General features: G+C 39.3%; 2 protein-coding genes across 2 annotated transcripts in view; both read left to right on the plus strand.

Annotated features, from left to right (window-relative positions):
• Nucleotides 1–11,612: 11,612 nt before the first annotated feature.
• Nucleotides 11,613–20,609, plus strand: acat1 (acetyl-CoA acetyltransferase 1). Its single transcript, XM_076102332.1, has 12 exons — nucleotides 11,613–11,738; nucleotides 12,351–12,398; nucleotides 12,486–12,603; nucleotides 12,835–12,930; nucleotides 13,402–13,502; nucleotides 13,775–13,918; nucleotides 15,179–15,329; nucleotides 15,415–15,510; nucleotides 15,776–15,889; nucleotides 16,098–16,162; nucleotides 19,474–19,631; nucleotides 20,202–20,609. Exons 1-12 carry the CDS (start codon nucleotides 11,688–11,690, stop codon nucleotides 20,320–20,322), a joined length of 1,263 nt encoding a protein of 420 aa, XP_075958447.1. The 5' UTR covers nucleotides 11,613–11,687; the 3' UTR covers nucleotides 20,323–20,609.
• Nucleotides 20,610–22,720: 2,111 nt separating this feature from the next.
• tmprss2 (transmembrane serine protease 2) overlaps nucleotides 22,721–26,652 on the plus strand; it is a 32,302-nt gene continuing 28,370 nt past the window's right edge. Inside the window, exons 1-10 of the mRNA XM_076101351.1 lie at nucleotides 22,721–22,735; nucleotides 22,944–23,136; nucleotides 24,110–24,202; nucleotides 24,318–24,434; nucleotides 24,529–24,658; nucleotides 25,318–25,434; nucleotides 25,583–25,623; nucleotides 25,828–25,996; nucleotides 26,135–26,307; nucleotides 26,402–26,497. Coding sequence (XP_075957466.1) covers nucleotides 22,721–22,735; nucleotides 22,944–23,136; nucleotides 24,110–24,202; nucleotides 24,318–24,434; nucleotides 24,529–24,658; nucleotides 25,318–25,434; nucleotides 25,583–25,623; nucleotides 25,828–25,996; nucleotides 26,135–26,307; nucleotides 26,402–26,497 — 1,144 coding nt within the window. The remainder of the gene's footprint in view (nucleotides 22,736–22,943; nucleotides 23,137–24,109; nucleotides 24,203–24,317; nucleotides 24,435–24,528; nucleotides 24,659–25,317; nucleotides 25,435–25,582; nucleotides 25,624–25,827; nucleotides 25,997–26,134; nucleotides 26,308–26,401; nucleotides 26,498–26,652) is intronic.

The raw sequence follows: 26,652 nt of genomic DNA on the forward strand, positions 1-26,652 counted from the left end.
TTGAAATATTGTCTTATGAAGAGGTCTCCGCTCGGGCTTAAAAGGTTAAAAGTAGTTAACACTCACCTTTTGGGAGCCTCTGTACATGAAAAACGTTATGTTTTTTAAGTTACATGTTTTTTTCATCACGAAATGCAATACAAGTGGAAGAAGAACAAAGTGAAGTTTTCTCCCTCTTAATTGTTTGGTCTTCCTGAGATGTGGAGAACTGGTTTGAGTTACAGATATTTTATTTATTTTTATCTGAAAAACAACGAACAAGCGTGTGAGTGTGTTCACCGTTAGTTACAGGTGTAGACAACTCAGTACCTCAAATTGTCTCTTCATGGAAATCTTCAGTACAGATATATAATTATTCTGTTTCTTTTTTTGTGTGTATTTGTTTTTTAATGTTCACCATCTCGGAGAAGTCAGTACTCATGATGCTTTTTTATATTTGTTGGCACAAACACTAACAAGAATGTATGGCTATTGTAATTCCTGCTCACTCCCATTCTTTCTAAAATTGAAGCTTTTCAAGCAAACAGTCATTTTTTTGTATTTCAAATGTCTTGGTATGCTTGTTGTAGTTGTATATTCATACTGGTGTATATTACATCCGTTTTTATTTATTAAAATGTTTAAATTTTCTAAGATGACTGTTCTTGTTATTGAGCAAAGCGGCCTTAATCCTTTAAAGATGCAGAGAGGTGTTTACTCAGCACCGTGTTGAAGGACCATTTCAGTGTGTGTCCCTACCGTTTCAGGCAGCTATTGATCGCCATTCATTTCATATGTCGACATAGAAAACACACATTTCTAAAACACAACATCAAGATCTGCAAAGTTGTTGTGTGATAAATGTGATTCACAGTAAATGTGATAACGCATGCAAAACCACCATTTTAAAGCAATGTCAACATTTAGATTAGCCAAATATTAGATGAGAACAAAAGTTAGCTACCAGCACTGGTATACGATTGCATTCATTTTCTTCTATCGCCATCATAAGGTCATCATGTTTGTCCAATACTTTGCTTTATGACCAAATATCTGCAGCTGTACTTTTAGTTTAACGCTATTTAGCAATCGTTGGCATGCTAAACCCAATGTGTGTTACCATTTGTCTGTGGTAGCGTGTTAGCATGCCGTCAATAGCATTTAGCTCACAGTACACTAACGCGGCTGTAAACGCTTGTTTTTAAATTGTAGTGGTATCAAACGATACAAGCTTAGCTGGTTATTATAAAGAAGAAAGGAATACACTTCATCACAACATTATGAATTATTCATAAGTGTATATTTTCAACAGTATAAATATTACATTTTGTGGTACAATACAGTCGGCTTTCATAGAGTTACTACAAAAAGAGCATAACCAGGAAATTCGGGCCCCGTGCAAAGTGAATCACCGCCCATCTTTCACTAAATAGTCGTACCCACTGGATATCTACAGGGACAACTGTGGCCTGTTGAAATAGCATCTACTTCAAACATGTGAGTGATGGCATTGCATGCAGAAAAGAGAAGAACAATGTGTCAGCCTTTTAGTCCCTTATGTCCACACAGTGGTGGGCATCTTTTTCTTGAGCATTTCATTGAGAACAATCTGGGACATCAACTTTTTTTAAATCCAGAATATGAAAGTCAAATGTCTGACCTGGTCATTCCTGCAGCATGGACACGGTCTCACTGGCATTCCTCATTTGAACTAATAACAACAGAAAGCTGCTGGCAAACTGCAAAACAAATAATAAAAATGAGAAAATTGTCTGATGAGAAGAATTTGGTAAAAACTCCACAAATCCACTGAGATGTCAAATATGAAGGACTCTGTTTGATGCTAATTGTTGTGGACTCAAATGATCTGATCTGATGATGGCAGAGATTGATGGACTTAAATTTAACTTTGAGAAGAGCAGGAGTTGGTGGTGAACGTGAAGGATAAGGAGGAGGAAGAAGCACCTGCTACTGGTGGATCTGGAAGTCTGTGGAGTCCACCAGGTCCTGGAGAAAAACAGAGAAGATGTCTGGTATGAATATATTATACAGCACAAAACCTCCATTAAAAATATTTACATTCAGAAGAGAATCAGAGCTTCAAACAGTTCACACCTCAGATAGTAATCTAAGATGTTCTATCACAAAGATATACAACATCCCTGTTGAATGTGATGAGTTTCTGTTCATCTTGCAAATGTTTGAAATGTGTGTCTCACCTCTGTGTCTTCATGATGTCCTCAGGGCTCTTTGGGTCACATGTCATGCAGGTCAAACAGCTCGGATGCCAGAGTCTGCAGGTGAGACGGAGGTGCAGGTAGCTGGAAACGTCTGGAGGTGGAGGTTCGAGCTGTACCTTTCTGCTGGTATCTGAAGGTGGAGAAGAAGACTGCAGGTTACTGATGAATGGCTGCCGGAAGGATCTGGAACAGGCTGTAGGTGCAGCTGTCTCTCACAACATGCTGGTGGTGGCGGAGGCTGTAGGTGGAGGTTTGGGTTGCAGTCAGAATCTTCAGGTGGGGCCATGGTGGAGGTTTCTGCAAAAGGGCTGTAGGTGGAGGTTTAGGTTGGTGAATATCTTCAGGTAGAGGTGGAGGTGCAGGTTAATGACAGAGGCCATAGGTGGAGGTGCAGGCTGTACCTGTTTGCTGGTATTTGAAGGTGTAGACGGAAGATGCTGGTTGCTAATGAAGGCTGCCGGCTGGAACTGGAGGAGGCTAGAGGTGGAGCAGGAGTCTGGAGATGTCTACCAGAATCAACAGGTGGGGGCTGTAGACTGCTGGAGGAGGCTGTAGGTGGAGGTTCTAGCTGCAGCTGTCTGCCAGAACGTGCAGGTGGAGGCGACAACTGCTGGTTGCTGGCAGAGGATGTAGGTGGAGGTATTGTTTGTAGCTTTCTAACAGAATGTGAAGGTGGAGGCGGGGCTACAGATTCTGGCTAAAGGTTGCAGCCTGAACCGTAGGTGGAAGCGGTAGGTGGAGATTTAAGATACAGTTGACTGCCAGCAACCTGCAGTTGGAGGTAGGCAACTGCAGGTTGCTGGCAGAGACTGTAGGTGGAGGCTTGACCGCAGCTGTCTGCCAGAATCTGCAGGTGGAAGCGGCACCTGCAGGTTACTGGCAGAGGCTGTAGGTGAAGGTGGTGTAACTGTCAAAGAGACGTGTAATTGTGTATTCTATTGAGTTTATATGGTACCGCAGTGGCGGCTGGTGGAAAATGTTCTAGGTAGGGCTGTGCCACATCCAATCAATTTCAGCAAACATCCCAGTATGATTTAATGCAAAGTGAAGGTATCAAACATGCATTACTACTTTGCAGTTAAATATTTAATCTTTATTCCAACATGAAAAAAAGCAGTAAATAACACTTTGATAAACACGTCAGGACATCTTATTTTTGTCACCCTCACAGACAATATATATTTATATATGATATAATAATATATATATGATATAATAATATTCAGTATAATATAATATATATATATATATATATATATATATATGATATAATAATATTCAGTATAATATAAAACACACACACACATATAATTATTTATTTATAACTATATATCCATTTCTCAGACAGGTGCTTCATATCTCTAACTCCCTAACTGTCCGTGCTGGATCTGTCCCCGTTGTTTTAAAAAGCTAAATAAGTTATTAGCATGACGTCATCCAGCTAGCCAAACCTGTCTGGTGTACAGCTAGTAGAGAAGCTTCGCATGTACTGCTTCCCTTTCCTGCTAGTCTGCTGTCTGATTGTGGGGTCAGGTTGATCTGGGATCAGCTCTTTCACTGCAGTTTATCCGCCAAAGTTCTCCTCTCAAACGGGTCTTGGAGGAGTAGTGCTCGCGCTCACCTGTAGAGACTAGTCCGGACGAGAACACGCAGTTTGGGGCAGAATTAATTCTGCCCCAAACTGAATCTATTTGAGGACGCTGATTGGCTAAATTGTATGTCACTCATGTATATATTTTAATCAGCATTAAAGCATCATTGGCTAAACTGCTTCATAGACCCGCCTCTTTGGGGCAGATTCTCCAGCGCCCAGCCAGCTGAGACGTGCACATGCAGAGAGGACGTGCAGGAAAAGCATATATTTACGCAGATATCATATTTTACACATATTACTGGGTGATTCCATTTTTCAAAAACACAAATATTGACAATTTGTATAGTTTATTATTATTATTATTTATTTTATTTTATTTGTTGTGGTTTAAGGTGGGGCGGCGCCCTAGCACCCTCTATTGACCAGCCGCCACTGGATACAAGATTAATCGTACCGATGTGTCGTTTCTTTTTAAGTCAGATAATTGAACTGTTTCCATTTTGGGGGAAATCCGTCTCTCCAAAAAACACGAGGAAAAAATAGTGAAGAAAAGAGATTAAAATATAAAAAAATACAATATATAGACCAGTGGTGGGCCGTCAGGGCCTGCAAGGCCTTCTCTGCTCGCCTAAACAGAATCACAAAGCTATATCTATTTTATAATTTAATAATTTTTCTTAAATACACTACATGTATTATAATTTATAAAAATATTTTTCCCATTATCTTATTTTCTCATTGCACAGCTACTGTCTTCCTCAGTTGCTCTGCTTCCAGTGCAGCTTGTTTTAAGTAGAGCTTTTATCCAATCAGATTTCACCTCTGTGTCTCTAGGTAAGAAGAGAGGCCCGAGGCCTGCAGACGGAGGCCTGCATCCCTTTGCAGTTTAAGTGAACGGGGACGATATTGTTGATTGTCATATTCTTCAACCAATCAGATCTTTAGTTTGACATGTTGGGCATATTCTTTGACATATCAGAGCCTGCTCGCCGGCCTATAATGACGTCAGCATTAGTGCAGCTCAGTGTCTGCCGAGAGGTGCAGAGTGTGCTGTGATTGGTCAGTGGGCGAGCACGTGACTATCGTGAAACGAAACTTAACAGCAGAGGCTTAGTCGGGTAGTGAATCACATCACGTGATGCAGCTCAGCCAATCAAATATGGGCATTCTGGCTCAGTGAGATGTACCACACACCATGACACAGGGGGCTGAGACGAGGAAAGAGACTGCAGAGCAGTACTACAATGTTCAAGTTGTGGAAGTAAAAATCATAAGACGATCTCTTTGGGCTGACTTGTCATTAAGGAGTGATGGTGGGTCCCACAGCCAGACCAGCTGAGAACCACTGTCCTCCATGAGCGCAGAAAACATTATATTTTCCTGAATATAAGCTTCTGCATTTTCCAGATGCTCTAGTACTATTCGAACGTTAGTACATTTAATATACATGCATTTAATAGGTACATAGTTACAGCCTTAGAAACTGATCATATCTGTGGTGCCATCATGTGGTTATAAGGTGGTATTTCAGCTGCAGGACAACAGTGAAGGCCTAGGTATAAAATGCACGGCCCGCCACTGATATAGACAAATAAGCACACATACTGTACATATGAGTGTGTATATGTATATATATATATATATGAGTGTGTATATGTATATATATGAGTGTGTATATGTATATATATGAGTGTGTATATGTATATATATATATATGAGTGTGTATATGTATATATATATATATGAGTGTGTATATGTATATATATGAGTGTGTATATGTATATATATATATATGAGTGTGTATATGTATATATATATATATATGAGTGTGTATATGTATATATATGAGTGTGTATATGTATATATATGAGTGTGTATATGTGTATATATATGAGTGTGTATATGTATATATATATACGAGTGTGTATATGTATATATATATACGTGTATATGTATATATACGTGTGTATATATATATATATATATATATACGTATATATATATGTGTGTATATGTGTATATATATATATATATATATATATATATATACGTATATATATATATATATATATATATACGTATATATGTATATGTGTATATATATATATATATATATACATGTGTGTATATGTATATATATATATATATATATATATACGTATATATGTATATGTGTATATATATATATATATATACATGTGTGTATATGTATATATATATGAGTGTGTATATGTATGTATATATATATGAGTGTGTATATGTATATATATATATATATATATATATATATATATATATATATATATATATATATATACATATATATATATATATATATATATATATATATATATATACATGTGTGTATATGTATATATACATGTGTGTATATGTATATATATATGAGCGTGTATATGCATATATAGCCATGGGTGAATTCAGTTTGTCTCTTTGTAGTTGGTTTGTGGCTCAGCGTTGTCATTTTGTGTCTCTTGGTTGTTTTGCCCATTTGTATTGTCATTGTGTGAGTCTTCTTGTGTCCCCTTGTAGTTTTGCATCCGCTTGTAGTCGTTTTCTGTGTCTTGTGGTCCTTTTGGGTCCCTTGTCCTGGTTGGTACGTGTCAGTGGCATTTTGTAGGTGAAGGCCACGGGGGGCCCTGACACTTTGGGCTCCTGGGCCTGTGCTGTAATCCATCATGGGTGAATGTACGTCCTCTTGTGGATACATTTCATACACCCTGACCATTATGTTGTCCCACTAGTGCAGAAATCAGAAATTGCAGGTTAAAATTTTAATAAATGAGATGACCATATGAATGATGATAGATTGTTAGATTCTATACAATTGTTAAAATTCCACCACAGCCAGCAGCCAACATTAAAAATCGACTTGCATGTGAATTCATGTGGTGGTTAATCTATTTGGTGTTGGTGTGACCCCTAGAGGAGCAAAAACAAAGACTCAATAGAAAGACTTGGATCTCAGTATCAACAATAAAGAGCAGGTTCACGTTTCAATGTATTCAGTACAGTATTGCTAATCTAGCTATGACCGATAACAATCGGTCATAGCTAGATTAGCAAGACTGTATTGTAGATTAGCAAGAGCTGCTTAATGGGTCAGTTCTGCTTGTTTCATAAATTGATGTGACATTATACTGATTTTGCAAGACGCATTTCCCGTAAAGGTGGAGTTATTCATCACTTCACATGTGATCTAAGCTACTGGATTTCTACTGGATTCTTACCACTGCTTTGAAACAAATCTTTGACCTGTAACTATTACCAATGTTTTAACACCTTAAACACAACATTTTATTGTTTTAAACAGTGCTTGTAAATTTGAGTGGTGGAATGTAACAAAGTACATTTCACTCGAGCACTATTTTTACTACTTTCCAATCTATGCTACATTATACTTATCCTCTGCTAAATTTGGAAGCCAATATTGTACTAATAAGGATGTATTCATATTGATTAAGCTACCTGTTAGTCCATAAAGTAATTCAAATTACACCAACGACTGCACCTCAGGAGACCATGTGGCCTCATCCGGGACGGCGACATGTCTGCATACCGACATGAGGTTAAACAGCTGGCCCTCTGGTGCAGTCAGAACAACCTGGAGCTGAACGCTCTGAAAACTGTGGAGATGGCAGTGGACTACATTGCAATAATCCAGTCTGTTCTCTACACATCCATCACTGTGTGGTTTGAATCGACCACCAGACAGCACAGGAACAGACTACAACGGACTGTCAGGGCTGCAGAGGGGAAATCCTTGGTGACAGCCTGCCCTCCATCCAGGATGTATACACCTCCAGCCAGGAAACGTCACTACAGATCCTCCACACACTGGACACAACCTGTTCTCCCCTCTGGGAGGCGCTACAGAACACTGTAGGCCACAACAACCAGACACAAGAGCAGCTTCTTCCTGCAGGCCTACACTCTGATGAACAGTTGACAACAGTCATATAGTGTCAATAACCCCCCAACAACAAACATCCACGTCACCAATACATTCTATATTTCGTTTTGTTTGTTTGAATACTGACTGGTTTTTAAACATGTGAATATCATCACTATCAATATGAACGTAAACATCGCTGTATATATTAAACCGTACATACTGTTATATCCACTGACCTCATGTATATAAAGCAACCTGTTACATTATATATGTATTTATATACATATATATTTTTTAATGTATTGTTTTATATGTTGTCAAATCCCTTGAACATGTTCTTCCCTCTCTATTAAAGCTGTTTCTGATTCTGAAATGAACCTTCCTTTTTTACATTACCGTTACAGCAATGTTAGTGGATAGATACTCATTAATGTATCACTAACCATATTTCAGTGATGTAATACATATTATTCTGCCTAATGAGTTTTTACTTTTGGTACTTTAGGTATGTTTTGATGATAATAATTCTCAGCTTTTGTAAGAGTTTGAATGCAGGACTGTTAATTGTAACAGAGCCCCTTTACACTGGGGTATTGCTACTTTTACTTAAGTAAAAGATCGGAGTACTTCTTCAACCACTGGTGGCAGGAAACATGGCCCGAGCGGGCTGTGTTTTTGTTTTCCGGGCATTAACCTTCCTCAAGGTCTGCTCGGTGCCCCCCATCCCCCATCACATCTGCTCCTCCCCGGGATTACAGCGCAAATGTCTGTCTGAAACTCTCAGTGCTGAGGGGAAGATTACAAGTGCACTGCACCCTCTATACGGGAGGTTAACCAATCAGAGTGGTCATACGTAGGGATTAACCAATCACACCATGGAGAGGGAGGGCAGAGGGATTAAACCAGCATAACACGTATACTTATCAGCTGTTTGTTGAACAGTAGACAGAGTGTAAAAAGCCTGGGTCCCGCTGTAGTATCTCTATTCACAGGCGCGATCCCACTACTGAGCGGCACGGGGGCTTTGACCAGCTCCGTCTCCGACCTGGGCCGGTGCACCCCTCTTTACGACCTGGTGGTCCCCGGGCTGCCCCAGGAGCACCGTATCGATACCGGATTTAGTGCGGACACCCGATCTTCATAGTCCACTGCAGCTCAGAGCTCCTGAGCTCAAACGATCCTCCAGCCTCAGCCTCTCGGTAACTTGGATAACAGGCGCGCGCCATCGCACCCGGCGAGAGCGCTATTCATTCAGGAAGGTTTGGGCTTTTACAAACGTGACGTCATTATGGTGATCAAGCGGAATAGTGATGAAAACAAAAGCTGCAGCTGCAACGTTGAAGGCTGATCAGCGTCTGTACAATTTACCTCAAACCTTATTTCAATAAAGATCAATACTTGATCTCGTATCTTTAAACATCTGTGTGCTCATTATGAGTTTACTATCATCCACAGTCATGCACAGTTGATGTTTTTCATAATGTCAGCAGATTGCATGATACAATAACTTATATTCACAATCTGAGATTCAAATATAAAGAAGTTAGGCTTGTTCTACCAAAAATGTATACCTGTGCCTTTATTAATGATCTAGGTTATTGATACAGATGTATTGATGCTGATTATTTAATATGATATTTGATGTTTATGGTTAATTTGCAACCTCTAGTTGTATATCATGTATTTACTTATTTATGTAATTTAAGAACTAAACATACCTAAGAGTGAGCATGTGTTGATCACGAGGCAATAAATAATGACAGTTGTAAAATAAAGAGATGTTTTGTTTATTCTTATTAAACATTATACATAATTGAACTACCTCGTTGATTTATTTGTCACACTTAAATCCTGAATTGAATGGTTCAACAGAAGAGGTCAAAGGGCCAAGATGAGAAGATATAATGTTGGTCAAATGCTGTGGTCCAAATATAATGACTTCAGTTTTATTACCATTGAGATACAGAAAGTTTGACTCTACAACATTTTCAATTTGTTTCCTAATCTCACAAGACAAGAGCAAAAACCAGATTCATAGGTTCTCTTTTCTTCTTTGCCACCATGTTACCCGTCTCGTGACCCCTCAGATTAATCTCTGGAGCTCCAGGGGGACGCAGACCATCACATTTGTTACTATTTTGAAAATAGTCAAACTTAAGTTATCACTGATTGTGTTTAGTTCCACCTCGAAGACAGATTTTAGGTCAGCTTCTCGAATGCACAGAATTAGAACAATTTTATTTCAAAGAGAAAACCATTGTTAAAGATTAAAACCTTATTATAGGGAAGGGGATAGTTACTTGGCCAAAGAGGGATGCCCAAAAAAACTGTCCACAGACCTTTTGCTTGATGCATCAGTGGCTGCAGACTGGTATGAATAGCAACAGGGGGAATTTGCTCTGCCCATTTTGGGGGTAGAAAGGGAAAATGTTTTTAATTTGAATGAGTATATATCTGTCACTCTGTTACCCTTGAATATAATGTGTATAGTTTTATCTGACTACGTTTTATTTTAAAGAAGATAATAAACTTCATCTCGTCTGGCATTCATTTTATTTTGAATCTGTTATGTCAAAGGCTGGACCTGTAACATCCACTGCTGATAATCTTTGTGACGTGTGACAGTTTATTCAAGAAAATTAAATCTGCTCAAACTGAGGATGGATTCAGTCTTCTCTCCGACCCCGGACACTTCACTGACGATAATCATTTTTGGACAGCAGAGTGCTGTGTTTTGGAACAGCTCTTGTAAGCCAAAGCTGTGACGATTGAAATCATGTGAGCAGATTAACTGCAGACAGAAGAATCAGAAGACTTGAGATACAGCAATACAAGTCAAATACAGGAATGTAATCACAATGCAACTATTCTGAAGGTTTCTGCTTTTAGGGAAGTATTAAACTTGTGCTTGACATACAGAACTAGAAAATACCAAAGATTGTCTTTCTTTGCTAATCTAGACATGTGCAGATGTCATTGGATCATATAGAAGTAAATGTGAGCTACTGCTCTTAGCTAACCTGCTGGTGTACATTTGTTAGTGACCGACATGTAACCTGGGGAACCCGATGGCCCTGTTGCTCAGTGTTACAGGAACAGCAAACTACCCCAATTAATATATTGTTAATTATATAATCAGAGTGTGTCCACATACAATAAATATGACTTATCTAAATGTACATGCACAGAGATAGACATATGGCTAAAAACAGGTAACAGCGCTAAACAACAATAATTTGATTACTATAAAACAATGTGAGACGTTTTAGAAATGTGAGAGTAGCTGTGCTCTCCGTGTTTCATTAATCATTTATCGAAAAGTGGATTTTTGCTCTATACATGGATAAATTAATATTAAACCATCTGTCGTCAACTAATGTTGCTAACATACTCCCATCGGAGCAGATTTATTTATTTATATTCATTATTTTCTTCTAATGGTATCCTGGTATGTGCTTGCATCATAGACTATATAAGAATGTCTTCCATACGATCATTCTATTGCCTTGACTATTATTTTGAAATAGTCTTACTTCCGGGTTACCTGTCGTGCTTTGCGTCTCTTTTTAAAGAGATTCGCAAAAAACAAAATCGGCTCGTTATTTGACTTTGGTTCTTTCGTTTTTGGATTTAGACAACAAAAACTGAAATATGGCTGTGCTTCTCCGTTTTTGGTTTAAAACGAAAAAATATGGTATGTCTGTATTGTCGTTTTTTCGATTAAACGGTCAAACAGACTATCAAAACGTACACGGACCGTTAATGCTGAAATAATGTAATCAATTACTCCACATCATGTATTGTGGAATGTCATTGTGAAAAACTACATCAACCACAATGCCTAGCCAACGATGACGTCGGGGAAACACACCTCCTACTGTGATTGGCTGAAGCGGTTTAACCCTCCTGCTGTATGCTTGAAGGTGAAGTAGGCGCAAGTGTGTGAATCTCACAGTCCAGAATGTCATCCAGTGGACTTTTAACCATGCGCACGCAATTTTGTAAACGCCTGGTAAGTGAAAGCGTGTAAAAATGATTCGTTTGGGTTCGTCTGTTATACTGCAGAGGAATGCTGTAATGACGGTCTGTCTGGAAACACGAGGCCCTGGTGGTTCACTTACAACAGCTCAGCTAACCTTTTTGTGTCGTCCTTGACCAAAGTAATTAAACAGCTTGAACACACCTGAGAACTCAAAGTGTCTCGAGCGCTTTAGTGTTCTAATGTCACAGCTTTTCTCAACGGTGTTACAAAGTCTGCTTCTCTACAAACTAAAGATATCAACAAGTAAAGCAACAATAGTAGCTAGCTTAACTGACTATATACAAAGCCCAAACGAGGGTCTTTTTAACGGGTGACGGGTACAGGTTTGACCGACACGACACCTAACGTTACCTTAAATAACACTTGTACTGTGTTTACTCTGCTAACATCAGCTGTTTGTGTGCGCCCTTGTTATTAGCATAGCTAACCTATTTCTGACGCTTCTCTCACGTTACTTGCTTGAGTTAAAACTGAATTTGGCCCAGAATGATATCAAGGCGCTTCAGGTTGAACAGCAGACTTTACTAGAACGTGTGACGATGAGATAGATGCTTTATCCCCATCTTTGTCCTGTCATTGTAGGCTCACAGGTACCTCTCAAGAACCTACACGTCTCGCCCTTCGCTCAATGTGAGTACGGTAACTTTTATAACCTCATCACAATTAAATGTTAGGACTGCACACTTATAGTGCAGACTTAATAATGCCTGGTTTCAGGAAGTTGTCATCGTCAGTGCAGTCCGCACTCCAATGGGGTCCTTCAGAGGCAGCCTGGCAGCGGTGCCAGCCACCAGACTGGGCTCCATCGCCATTAAGGGAGCCATAGACAAAGCAGGTGAGTTGGTTGCTTGGTTCACTTTGTTCTGAGGAAACTGTTCGCTTTCATTTAGGCCTTGATGTAACATCAGCTGATCGTGTTCAGTGATATATGTGTGTGCATGCATGGCTGAGCTAATACACCAGATGTAGCAGATCACCTGTATACATGAGTAGGTGGAGTGCTGCATCAAAGAGAAGATAGCTCTGTGTATATTTAGTGAGTTGACTTTATGTTCCTGGTGTGTAGGAATCGCTCCTGAGGAGGTGAAGGAAGTCTACATGGGCAACGTGCTTCAGGCAGGAGAAGGCCAGGCCCCCACAAGACAAGCCTTGCTTGGAGCAGGTATGACTCTACCAGTATATTGTCACCTTCATTCCAAAGATTCTCATCATGATGTATATCGTTGTCTAGATATGAAATTACCTATATCGGGAAAGAAGATTGTGACCATATCTCCCAGCCTTATCTGTGAGCAGCTAATTTACATTCATAACCTGAAAGCTGCACTTCATTCATGCATGACCGAGGCTGTGATATATGAAAACACAAAGCGTGCAGCTCCAAGGTGACACAAGGTCTATCTCCAGCAGCTTAGAGAGACCATATAAGAGGTTACAGGAAGGTTGGAAGCTAACGTGACCTACATATTAGAAACATTACAGCTATGATTGACGGTTTACTCTGAAATATTATAACACCATTGTCAAATATGCAGTTCCCCTGTGCAAATGCATAACTGAGTGAAGGTCAAGATAATATAAGTTTTATCTATTTATTTTTTGCCGATTCAAATATGTCTGGTTGTATCTTTAGGCTTGACCCTCGGCACTCCAGCAACCACCATCAACAAAGTCTGTGCCTCTGGAATGAAGTCCATCATGATGGCAGCTCAGAGTCTAATGTGTGGACACCAGGTAGCATTAGCATTGAATACGCTCTCTCTTCTGCTCGCTCGAGTGCAAATAAAAACACGAATCTGATCCCTGGCAAGATCCAGGAAAACTTTGTTGTGACCAAAAACAAGTTTTGTTTGCACGTTGTTACAGTATGGTCATCATAGACTACACATCTTTCAGTTCTTTGACAGAGTTTCTGTAATTAACAAATCCTGTGGAAGTGAACTTCTAATACCAATAGACTGTAGATGTTGCTGCATATAAGCGTGTGGCTGTCTGTGTGATTTAAGGACGTGATGGTGGCAGGAGGCATGGAGAGCATGTCCAACGTACCTTATGTGATGTCCAGAGATACCCCGACATACGGAGGAGTGAGGATGGAAGACCTCATTGTCAAGGATGGACTCACTGACGTCTACAACAAATTCCACATGGTAACTATCAAACTCCATCAAGCTAATATCACCATGTCATATATTTCAATTTTTCTTGGAGATGACAAGATTGTGTATAAGTAAAGGAGGACAGATTTATTTGTGTTTCATTTGATTTATTTCATTGGGAAGCTTTGTTCAAAACTCTGAAATATTGGTACAATTTTTTTTTTTTTTTAAAGGGGGCGGGGATTTACCTTTTTTTTTCTTCTTTTTTTCTATATTTTTGCTTTTACTTGTATTTTTTATTTTTTATTTTCTTGTATATTTACATGAGGCATTTGTGAAAGATGAAAATTAGTCTTTACTTAATTATCAGTTGTATATTTTTAAATGTAAATTGATATATACAGCGGGTAAAATAAGTATTGAACACGTCACCATTTTTCTCAGTAAATATATTTCTAAAGGTGCTATTGACATGAACTTTTCACCAGATGTCGGTAACAACCCAACTAATCCATACATACAAAGAAAACCAAACAAATAAGTTCAAAAATGAAGTTATGTGCAATAAAATGGAATGATACAGGGAAAAAGTATTGAACACGCTTACTGAAATTGATTTAATACTTCGTACAAAAGCCTTTGCTGGTAATGACGGCTTCAAGACGCCTCCTGTATGGAGAAACTAGTCGCATGCATTGCTCAGGTGTGATTTTGGCCCATTCTTCCACACAAACAGTCTTCAAATATTGAAGGTTCCGTGGGCCTCTTCTATGAACTCTGATCTTTAGTTCTTTCCATAGATTTTCTATTGGATTCAAGTCAGCTGATCGTCTGGGCCATTCTAGCAGCTTTATTTTCTTTTGTACGAAGTATTAAATCAATTTCAGTAAGCGTGTTCAATACTTTTTCCCTGTGTCATTCCATTTTATTGCACATAACTTTCAGATTTGTTTGGTTTTCTTTGTATGTATGGATTAGTTGGGTTGTTACGACATCTGGTGAAAAGTTCATGTCAATAGCAGCTTTAGAAATATATTTACTGAGAAAAATGGTGACGTGTTCAATACTTATTTTACCCGCTGTATATAATATTTATCCTAACCATACATTAGCATGTAGCTGCCACATAAATGTGTGTGTGTGGAGCAAAACTTCTGTAATTTCCTGCAGTGTGTGTGTTTACAGAGCATGAGAAGGAAGAGGGTCTATACATTTATACTTTGGGCATTTCTTTTCATCACTTGAACTTGGATGTGTAATTTGGTCGGTTTGATGTGTTGATTTTTGCTTTGGCCTCGCTGCCTGTAACAGGGCAACTGTGCAGAGAACACAGCCAAGAAGAGCAGCATCACCAGGGAGGAGCAGGACGCCTACGCCATCGGCTCGTACAGCCGCAGCAAAGCAGCGTACGAGTCCGGCGCGCTGGCCAAGGAGATCGTGCCTGTCAGCATTCCCCAGAGAGGTACAGCGAGATGGTCTAGGGCCCGTGAACGTTGGTCGTTTACTAAATATAGCCGAGCATATCTGATGTGGATATGGTTCTGCAGGCAAACCTGATGTGGTCGTGTCCGAGGATGAAGAGTGGAGGCGGGTCGACTTCAGCAAAGTTCCCAAACTGAAGACCGTGTTCCAGAGAGAGAATGGTAACGATGCTGTCATTACGTACTTCCATTTTGCACATTTTTAATTGTCGTGCTCATTTACAGAACCTTCCATCCTGTAGTGGCTCATAATAATACCACTACGCTTGGTATTCAAGTTGTACTCTCCTGCTGCCAATTCTCTTTGGAATGTAATCTCATGCTCCTGTCAATTTCAACTGCAAAGCCATTTTTTGGAGGGAAAAGTAATGATGTTAATCATTACTTTATTTTAATGTACATTTTGTTCTCTTCACCTGCTCCTCAGGCACAGTGACGGCGGCCAATGCCAGCACACTGAACGATGGAGCAGCCGCTCTCGTTTTAATGACAGCAGATGCTGCAAAGAGACTCAACGTCACTCCACTGGCCAGGATCGTCTGTAAGCTTCACACACACGCACACGCACACACACGCACGCACACACACACTCTAAGCTGTTCTTGCAGAGCTTAACTGAAAATGAGGTTTTAAATATAATTGAAATATAGCTTGTGTGTTTCCTATTACCAAATCATTAAACAGGACCTTTTTATTTGTCATAGTAATTATTACATTGCAAGATTGATATGTAATGTTTCTTTCCATAGCTTTTGCTGATGCTGCTGTTGCACCCATTGATTTCCCCATTGCTCCTGCATTCGCTGTACCAAAGGTGAGTCCAGGTCAATGTAAATGGTAGCTTTTAGTAACATCTGGTCTGATGCTTAAATTGACCTAAATGCTGATTGAATATGTATACTGACTGGCCTGATTCAAAACTGAACTATTGTACAAAATCAGCTTAAGCGGTTGACGTGATGTGGATGAAAGTTTATCTGAGAGAATATGACTCTTGAAACTTATGTGACGCGCTCTGCTGAGAGAAATGACGTGTAGGGATTGGACAATATAGGATTTTACTACGGATCACAATTCAAAACCATCAATAAGTTGATCGTGGTGAATTTCCATTATCAAGATAATCAGAAATATCCTCGAGTGACATGAAGAAGCTGTCTGGCTCCCTATCATGGTACAGAAGTGATGGAGCTGGATTACAGGAGTTATGTAAGAAAGGAAAAACTCGCACTATGTTGTTTTTTTTTTTTATCCTTATGCGGGAGGACCGTATGATTTATGATGACCTTGTTTACTTTTTTTTTTTTTATACTAAATATGTTCACTAAAAAAAGATGCATCCTATATCAGGGTTCGTACGGTCATGGAAAACCTGGAAAAGTCATGGAATTTTAAAATGGTTATTGGAAAAAAATAAAATCCCAAAAGTTTTGGAAAAGTCATGGAAATGTGTTATATTCATATTTTAATGTCGTTCATTTACGGTGAGTTGCCAGCCAGCGTTTCTCAGATTGGAGTGAGACTAGGAGAAAGGGTGATGTCGTGATCTTCGCAATAGAACATCTTTGATATGTCACGCGGTCACTCATTAACGTTAAACCGATACACCGGCGCATCTGGTTGCAGGTTGTTTTTTTTTTAAACTCAAATGAGGATGATTTCATGGTCAGAATAACTTTCATGACCACGAAACATGAGGCCCAGATACTGATGAGATGATGAGGTCAAAGAGCTTCATGAAGAGGAGGCTGGTTGTGTAGCGCAGCTTGACGCAGGGCTGAGCTGTGAGTGGCGCTGGGCCTGGATAAAGGTGGAGGTCTAAACAGACGTGAGTACAGCTTCCTGCTGTCACAGTATTTTAAATACATTGATAAGGCAGGTATGCTAAATGCAGCCTCTGCTCCAAGGAGATGAACTACAGCAACAAGGGCTCACATGTCCTCTCATCACACTGTACACACTGTTCACTGTGATGACCACAGCCAGTGTACCAACAGTCCCATGTTGCTCTCAAGAACCCTGAAGTAATGAGAGGGTTAAGGTGCCTGTACCTTCATTTCAGCAGGTTGCTAATGCAGAGGTGTGTATAGATCACAGCTATTATTTTACTCTTCATAAATTACCTTAGCCAGAGTAGATTATCATTTTCATTTAAATAATTGAACTGGATTGAATTATTAATTGCAAATAGAAGATAGGCCACAATTCTAACAGCTTTGCAGTAACAGTAGAAGTTAATATGAAGCCGTACAGTAACAGGGTTCAATGAAAAATGTGCACTACAAAAGGGAAAGCAATATGTGCACTAGCTGGATGCTGCTACCTACTAAAGCTCTTATTGATGTGTCGGTGTCAACCAGAGTATATTTATAAATGTTTATTCTTTTAATCAAACTATTGTCTCTCATTCATTTGTGTCATTTAAGGTATACTGTATGCTTTGGAATTCTCATTGTTAGTTTAAATACATTTTCTCACTTTTTCATGTATACACCGAGATTTCACAAAATGTTTGGTCATGGAAATTTGGTTTAGAGTCATGGAAAAGTCATGGAAAAGTCATGGAAATCCATTGGTCAAAATGTGTATGAACCCTGCTATATGTGATGCAATAAAAATGTTTGTTTCCTAACAAAACAGTAAGGTAAAGTGATTCCACTATGTTTTAGTGCCATTTTAAGAGTTTTAAGCATTTTGTAATGATTATCAGGATGAATTACAATTATTTTGGCCAGGATAACAGTGACTTATTGTCCCATGCCCAGTTGAGACTATAGAACACGGGTCTGAGTACAGATACCGGCTGCCTACAACAGCAGGTTAAATGTTGATGGCTAATGTTATTGACTGCTGATATGATCTGTCACCAGAGACGTTTGTCAATTCATCTGTTGACAGTGCCAGCTAAAACTGAGAATGTTTGTTTACTGTTCTTTGCAGATTACAGACTGCTCAGTGTCAGAGTTTAGCCAATCTGTGTATTTTAACAACCCGGGCGTCCCAAACACGATCAGCAAATGATCTTTAACACTCGTACTCGCTGACATGTGGAGTGAATAGCTCCAGTTGTTCAGTAATGAAAGGATCAGATTTTTTGGGGGAATATTTTAACAATGCAAGAGAACGTGCAGAGCATACAGAACACAGTACATTAAACATTACAAAAAATGACATAAGTTAAAAATAGATGAAATAAAATTGGGTAAATAAATAATTCCCCCTACCCAAACAGACCAGAACAGGTCGGTGCATAGAGTGAGACTGCAGTGACGCGGTGTATATTGTAACTCAGAGCTCAAAATAGTTAGTCCTATGGTACTGTTGGTGTTGTACTCATGTACTCCAAATACGGCTGCCAGATTTTCAAAAGAGGTACAGTTGATGAAGGAAAGTATAATGAACAAGTCTACCGGGCAAAGGATCGGATTTTGATCGACTCTTTTTCACTGATGCATTATGAAATGCCCGGATCTGCTCCAATATGATCCTAAAGTTCGTCTGTATTCAGCTCTTTTCTGAGCAGTTTTTACGATTGTGTGTTATTATACATTTAATGAAGTCATCACAGGAAATGATGGAACTGTTGGCATGGCAGTTACCCTGGAAGGCTTGATATATTCCTCGTGTATTCTCTTCTTTTACTAATTTATGCCTCAACTCCGGTGACAGCCGTGACCGGAGGCATTCTGTTTTCTGGTTGTCCGTCCGTCTGTACCATTCTCGGGAACGTCGTATCGCAGGAACAACTCGAGGGAATTTCTTCATATTTGCCACAAACAGTCACCTGGAATTGCAGAGGCTCTGATTTAGTATTTAACTTAACAATTCATATGGTAATTATGACTATTTCACACCAAAGTCTAATAGGATAAAATTATGAAGTGATGAAAGTTTGGACAAACATGGATGTAAAATGCAACTTGACTGGTTGACAGATGTACAACCATTGAGCAATAATTCTATGTTTATGCGTGTGTATTGTGGTTGTAAATGCACAAAAGAGAACCTGAATAATCAGATTTTTATAATCCAGGTTAAACTAATATTAATTGGGTTCAAAAATATGCCCCATCCTGAACCACAGTGCTGTTATTCTGCTACTTCCATCGTGTGTCTGTGTGTCAGGTCCTGGATGCAGCAGGGCTGAAGAAGGAGGATATCACCATGTGGGAGATCAACGAGGCCTTCAGCGTGGTCGTGCTGGCCAACATCAAGATGTTGGACATCGACCCCGCGAAGGTCAACGTGAACGGGGGAGCCGTGTCACTGGGACACCCCATCGGGTAAGCAGCTGAGAGACTCCCAGTGGCTGTCTGGGTGTGACCTGGAATGAGGAGAAAAGAACAAAAACACAACCACTTTGCTTCTTTCAGGAAGAACAGAGCTGAAATGAGGAACAAGGTGTTTTCCAAAAATATTTCCTCCGTACATTCCTTCCCTTTGACCTGGAAACAGATTTTTGTTCTGCAATTTTTTTTAATCTGATCCAGTCGAGTAAGAGACAAAAGTTCAGACAAATTATCCAAACAGTACCCTTTACAAAAAGTAAAGGGTACTGTGGGTGCTTGTTTTTAATGTTTGTGGTTTTTCAGGACCGTAATGAATTAGCATTTCTTCTTTGTATTTCTTTACAGGTGTATTTCTTTAGTACTTGTACTAAACTCTAATGGCTGTATGATTTCATACATATTTTATTCGCCTTTAGCCGACAATCCCATTTTTGCTTCAGAATTACCTTCAGCTTACTTTCAGTGTTCATACTTTTCAGGGTGAATTGTAGATGCAAGATATAAATGTGTATATAGAGAAACTGTTCTGATCACTGATACTGTATTTTCTCTTTCTGCTGTCAGGATGTCTGGGGCGAGAATCGTGGGCCACATGGTACACAGCCTGAAGTCGGGCCAGTACGGACTGGCAGGTATCTGCAATGGAGGCGGTGGAGCATCATCTATTCTCATCCAGAAATTGTAGGAAACTTGATGGAGGAACTTCTCTCTCCCTGAAACGCTGTGTGTTAAACTGTGTGTTCACTAGCTGTCCACTCCAAATGGCTCAGGCATCTGTAAAGTCCCCCTTCTTACTGTGAAGAATGCTTCTGTTACAGCTTTAGTGCCCGTGGCCTTACCCAAGCAGCAAAGTAGTACTCGATGCATGACGTCATGACTCAAGTGTTTGAAACACTCCTTTTGTTCGATGAAACTTTTATTAATATTTAACCCTGAATTGAAATGGTTAAATAAATAGTTTTTATGAAACCACTTTTGTGTTATTGATCTCTGATTTAAAGGTTTGACCTGCATTAATTGAAGTTTCACAACATTACATTGTTTTGTTTTTAATAAAAAGAACAAAAGTTATACTACAGTAAAATAAAGTTGACGCTGTCGTTTCAGAGTTGCCCACTAGATGTTGCTATTTCCTCTGTAATGTTCGGTGCACTTGTCCATGTTGCAGTGCGGAACCAGTCTGAATTGTTTGTTGCTTATAATCGTGGAGCTTATTTTCTGCCAGAGCTTAAACAAACAACCAGAACCATCGCCCTAGGATGCAAATACAGAACGCCTTCAACAGACGATGCATTTTGTTTATTCAAATACTATACAAAACATACCCATCAAACAAATGCACAATATATTTAAGTCACAGTTCATTTCACAGGTCTGTAAAATTCATGGTAAATAGGCGATAATGAGCAAGTAACGCTTTGGAAATTACCTCAAATATTTAGAAAATTACTCCAAACATTATCTAATAATTCAGCTTTTTCCTAAAACGCAGGTAGTAAATAGCTGGTCATTTCTTTTTAATACATTTATGGGAAAACCATACCAAGTTAATTTATGGGCATCATTACAAACTCTTTATTTCCAGGTCTGCAGTTTCCTCGTACTTGGGTAACAATTCATTTCCTTAAAAAGGTCTTTAAAGTCCCCGAAAATGTATTAAAAATCTCCCCAACACTATTTAGTAATTGTTCCTCTGTTTCTGAATGGTACTGTTTAAACTATGTGCAAACGAAACGCCTAAAGCCATTCGATTAGCTGCCAACACCTTTTTTCACACACATTACAGACTTGTTGAACCCTTTTTGCAAAAACCCTAAACACAAGTCTGATCTATAAAGCAACATGTTTTTGTGACCCACATTATACTTGCATCTAATTTAGACTATATCCTTGGACAGTGAGTGAGGTGATGGGAGATGATTATATCTATATGCAGTATGTAAAAAGTATCCTACGTTTGAGGTGATGTCACTCGGAAGGTATTTCTGTTCAGTCTCTTACTGGACGACTCTGGTCCTTCCTGTTCCTGTCAGTTAACGCAGTCAAATGTTGAGCTAAATATTAACAGGGTCTGAAAGTCCGAGTACTTAAAAAGTATTTTTAAGCCCACTTACCCGTTTGTTTGGATGTTACTGATTAAACTGTCAGACATTTCTTGTTTGGCGGATTGGACAATAGCAATGTAAGAACCAAGTCTTTGTTACACTTATACCTTTGTTTGTTGTCCTATAGGACCCTATCTGAATGATGGCTTGTCACCTGTTGGCTTTTCCTCTCAGTCACACTGTGTTTATATTGTATATAATATAGAAAGTTATATATATATAACATGTTACATGACACGTTTACTAGTTTCACTTTTTCAAGAAATTGCACTTTATCGTGGGACTTATGGAACATTTGAATTTCTGTGCAGTTAGTAGTTTGTTTCTGTGCATCAAAATTAGATTTTTCTACAGGCTGATTTCCAACTGTTGCGTAAAATCAGAAGGGTTGCGAGGAGGTAATGCCATTGGTGCAAATCCCAGTATATGCATATCACACTGCATGGTATTGAGGGGAGGGGAGAGAGAAAGAGAGAGAGAGAGCGAGAGAGAGAGAGAGAGAGAGAGAGAGAGAGAGAGAGAGAGAGAGAGAGAGAGAGACGGACATCAGAGTCAGAGTGCTGAAACAATCTGTGGAAATTTCAAGGTAGGTGGAAATCTGGTGAACAATGTGGATAAATGGGTTTTTAAACTGTTAAGTCAGTGTACTCAGGTGGCGTGTGAGCGTTTTTAAAATTGTGTTTTTGACATTTGGAGTTCTTTCTTTAAAACCTGGGAATTATCAGTGTTTTGGAAGAACGTTTGTATTTCTGCTATATATGTTTTATGTTCTTTCTTGTGACCTTATTTTAATGAGCACGTTTTTCAATCGAATGGTTTTGTTCTCTGAAAATTGTTGTAAGTTATGCTCCAGTTTAGTCATAAGGTGAGTCATATACTGTACTTGTGACCAGTTTTTAGCTCATTTTGATTAAAATGCTTTGTAACCTTTTGAAGGTTCCACAGTCTCCCTCCCCAGGCAGTGTAACCAGTTCCATTATGAATGATTATCAGGTAAGTTCAGTTTCATAGCAAAAGACAATATTTCCATTGTTTCCATATATTTTCTCTACTTATTTTGAACAGTTTACTCCTTATTTCACATCACTGATCACCATATCTTCTAATGTGAAATGATTTATTTTTTTGAGTAAATCCAGATCACCTTGTGTTATCTATAGAATCTGTTTTTATTCCTTAAATCTATTTACTGTATCTCCAGGCAAATGGTCCCACCTATGACAACGTAGGTTTCCAGCATGAGGAAAGGAGACCCCCTCCTAGTGCCCCACAGTATGGGATATACCCTTACCTCCCACAAGTGACCCCCAGCTACGTTGCTGTGTCTCCCCAAACCATCAACACCCACCACACCGTGACACCTGGAACGCCGCATAACACGGGACGAAAGACAGGTGCAAAAAACGGATGACTCATGTTGTGTCATGAGTCTTTTGTAAAGCGATACCGCGTAGAATACAAAGGTGGTTCCAATCAGTCAGAAGGCAAATATCCAGAACAAAAGCATCTAATTTAATGATTAACTTATTTGTATTCATACTTTAGAAACAGAGAGTCTGCCTTACTTAAAGCTTGACTATATAACATATTCTTTCTTTTACATATGAAAGGTTGAATTCATGAGCAAAAAAACAAACTGCTGCAGCCTTACGAACGCAGCTAAAATAGGTGATGTGAGAAATATCATTGCTATGTAAAGTAAGAGTGACTTTTCTAATTGTATCACTCTTCCCTGGTTGTGACGTTGTGCTCTATTATTGTGCTGCTGTTTTATAATGGACAGAACTATTATACCATGTCTGCTTTATGTAAATGGAACAATCATTTTTACATAATCCACTAAAGTTTGCATTCAAAATGATGGCGAACATAGAATAGTTATAAGATTAAATATAATATTGATCTAGGATGAGAAAAACATCAAAGACAAAACCCTGCTCTTCCAAAATGATGCTGTAGCCTCTCTTCAGTTTGTTATTAGGCTGCTATGATTACTTCTCTTTTAATCATCTTCTTATACTCTTTATGAAGGTGTTATAGTTTTGAAACAAAGACATTTATGGAAACTTATAGGACAATACGGTAGATTTAAAAGAAAGCAATTTAGCATCAACACAAAGCCCTCCAAGTTGTAGTCATATCATTTATATTCTCCATAAACATTATGCAGCTAGAAGAAGCTTCACTCAGTTAGTTTTGTGTTTGAGGCTTAAACTGTGTTTCAGATCTACAGTACGTTTAGTTTTAGTATCTGCTAAGACCTGTTTGCATGTGTGACATTATTCAAATCTTGTGGAGCATGCAATTCGTATATTTCTTTTACTTAATCAGTGTCATCCCAAAACTTTTGTTTGTCTTGCGTTGCAGGAACAAAGAAATGTCAGGTGAAATATATCCTGTGTCCATCCCTGTCTGTGCTTCTCATCTCGGCAATTGTCGGCGTCTTGCTCTGGTACTTCTGTAAGTTCATTCGAAGATCTTTGTAGCCGCATAAAATGTTTTTTTGTCATCGCATGAGTTTGATTTCCTGTGTGCTGTTGCATGTGTGCTGTACGCTGTACATGTGTGTTTGCAGTGTACTACCAGTGTTTAATGAGGAAGTCGTGTGGAACTGGTGGGAAGTGTTTGAGCCCCTACCAGTGGTGCGACGGTGTAAAGGACTGTCCTCACGGAGAGGATGAATCTCAGTGCTGTGAGACGTTAACATCAGCACCTACACATGCATACATACATTCAGTCAGTCAACGTCATGGCGGCTAAAAAGCGTTGTCCTGTCTGCTTCACAGTTCGCCTCCACGGGACCAACTTCATGCTGGAGGGTTACTCATCAGACAGGCAGACGTGGATGCCGGTGTGTGCTGAAAACTGGAACAACAACTACGGGAGGGCTGTGTGTGAGCAGATGGGGTACAAGAGGTGCTGATGGCCTTCTTCACCACTGTTCACTGCTGCACAACACACACTGCATGACATTTTGCAATAATTTGCTACTGGTATCATAGAATTTCCATGCTAAAATATCAAGCACTCATTGTTTTCCTCATAATATATTCTTGTCAGAAAGTAAAAGCCACTGAAACTATTTGTCGACTGTCTGTGTCACAATGAAGCTAATAATTACCGTTGAAAAACAAAATGATTTCAAGAATAGCAGCAACCTAAAGCAAAGAGGCCAACATATTATGTTTTAAGGAGCACTTGAAGTCCATGTGAGCAACTTTGAACTGCTACTGAAACAATCAGTTTGATACTGATGACTCTGTATGACCCACATAAGTAAACAAGACCATCAGAGAGAAGATTGGCTATAAGGGAGTCACAGCAGACTGTCAGACCCTACTGCATGCAGTAAAATTAGAGATTCAAAATAAAAATAAAAGCTCCTCTTAGTAATTTTAAAGAAAGTGCCTTAACTGATTTAGTAAAAAAATGAAAACATTGTGCAGATTAACATATTTTTTATAGCTGCAGTCTGGGAGGAACCTCTGTCATATCAACAACGCATGACTTGACTGACTGAACTTTTTCAGTGTGTTGATCTTCCTTCGCTGATCACACATTTGTCCATCCCACAGGCAGGATTATGTGTCCTCCACCAAAACCAGTGCAGGTTCTTTGGCCTCGAAGGGATACATGAGGCTGAAGCCTGGAAGTTACCATGGATTTAATATACAGTCCCAGCTCTCATACAGGTACAACACCCTGCTTATCACTGCATATTTACCCTACACAGTATGAACTGAATCAGTCTTACTCCACACGGTGTAAATGTAGAACTCCTAAATAAGTGTCGATTTTCTTTGTCTTGAATATCAATTTCTGTCATCCTTTCCTTTGCAGCCTCATTTGCTTCGACAGAGCAGTCAAGCTTCAATGTATTGGTAAAGTATTGCTTTACTTCAGACATAACTACAGCACTGAAATATGTAGGAATTTAGGTGACAAGAGCAAAGTTCTGAAAATGGGATTATCCATCCAGACAGTGGTACTTCCTCTGGATAAAGGGACCAAATATCTAAGAGAGCAGCACTGTTTTTTTGTTAAATCAAGCTTCTTTCTCCCCCCCCCCCCCCCCCCCCCCTCAGAATGCGGAGTAAGTTCAGCGGCCCCCAGTGCTCGCATTGTGGGTGGTACTCAGGCAGCCAAAGGGGCCTGGCCGTGGCAGGTCAGTCTCCAGATCAACCGTCAACACATTTGCGGAGGCTCCATCATCAGCCCTTATTGGATCCTCTCAGCTGCACACTGCTTCCAAACGTGAGTGCCTAGTCTTTATTTAAGGTCCCTTTATACTATTTGCATTTCGTTGTTAATATTTTTTATTTTTTACTGTCTTGCGATAGACATTCAGAAAATACTTTCCCCTATCTCTGACTGTTTTTGGCCTCTTGGCAGGTACTCTAATCCCGGACTGTGGAGGGTTCAGTCAGGTGAAGTGAGCTTGCATCAGATGAACTTCAGGACTGGCAAAACAGTTAACAAAATTATCAGTCATGAAAAGTTTGACACGGAAACTAACGACAATGACATTGCTCTCCTGAAGCTCAATGCGCCTCTTGAAATCACAAGTGAGTATTTGTAAGCCAAAGTTATGTTTCACCATTTGAAAAATAATTTCTTCATTAGTAACGGCAAAAATTGAAGACATGTTTATTGTCTCAGGAACGGTGAAGCCAGTGTGTCTCCCCAACACTGGCATGGACCTCTCTGCTCGACGTCAAGCCTGGATCACAGGATGGGGAGCACTGCGCTCATCTGGTCTATATATTTTCCAACTTCCCATGAGTAGTTTTCTGAACTTTTCATTCCTCCTCTCTAGATTTGTCCAAAATGCCTCAGGGCCCCCTTTTTTTTAAGGCTGAAAGTCCAAGTAAGGGAACAGTGCTTTTTCAATTCTTGACTGAGCTAACTGT

The sequence above is a fragment of the Anarhichas minor genome, unplaced genomic scaffold (genome assembly GCF_050575085.1).
Source record: "Anarhichas minor isolate MPS153535 unplaced genomic scaffold, ASM5057508v1 ptg000027l, whole genome shotgun sequence".
NCBI classification, from domain to species: Eukaryota; Metazoa; Chordata; class Actinopteri; order Perciformes; family Anarhichadidae; genus Anarhichas; species Anarhichas minor.

What these genes read in the sequence shown, in the direction of transcription:
- acat1 (XM_076102332.1), top strand. Translation starts at nt 11,688, where the DNA reads ATGTCATCCAGTGGACTTTTAACCATGCGCACGCAATTTTGTAAACGC. An exon ending in TCTACAACAAATTCCACATG is followed by an intron (nt 13,919 to 15,178) that starts GTAACTATCAAA and finishes TGCCTGTAACAG; the next exon opens with GGCAACTGTGCAGAGAACAC. An exon ending in CTGCATTCGCTGTACCAAAG is followed by an intron (nt 16,163 to 19,473) that starts GTGAGTCCAGGT and finishes TCTGTGTGTCAG; the next exon opens with GTCCTGGATGCAGCAGGGCT.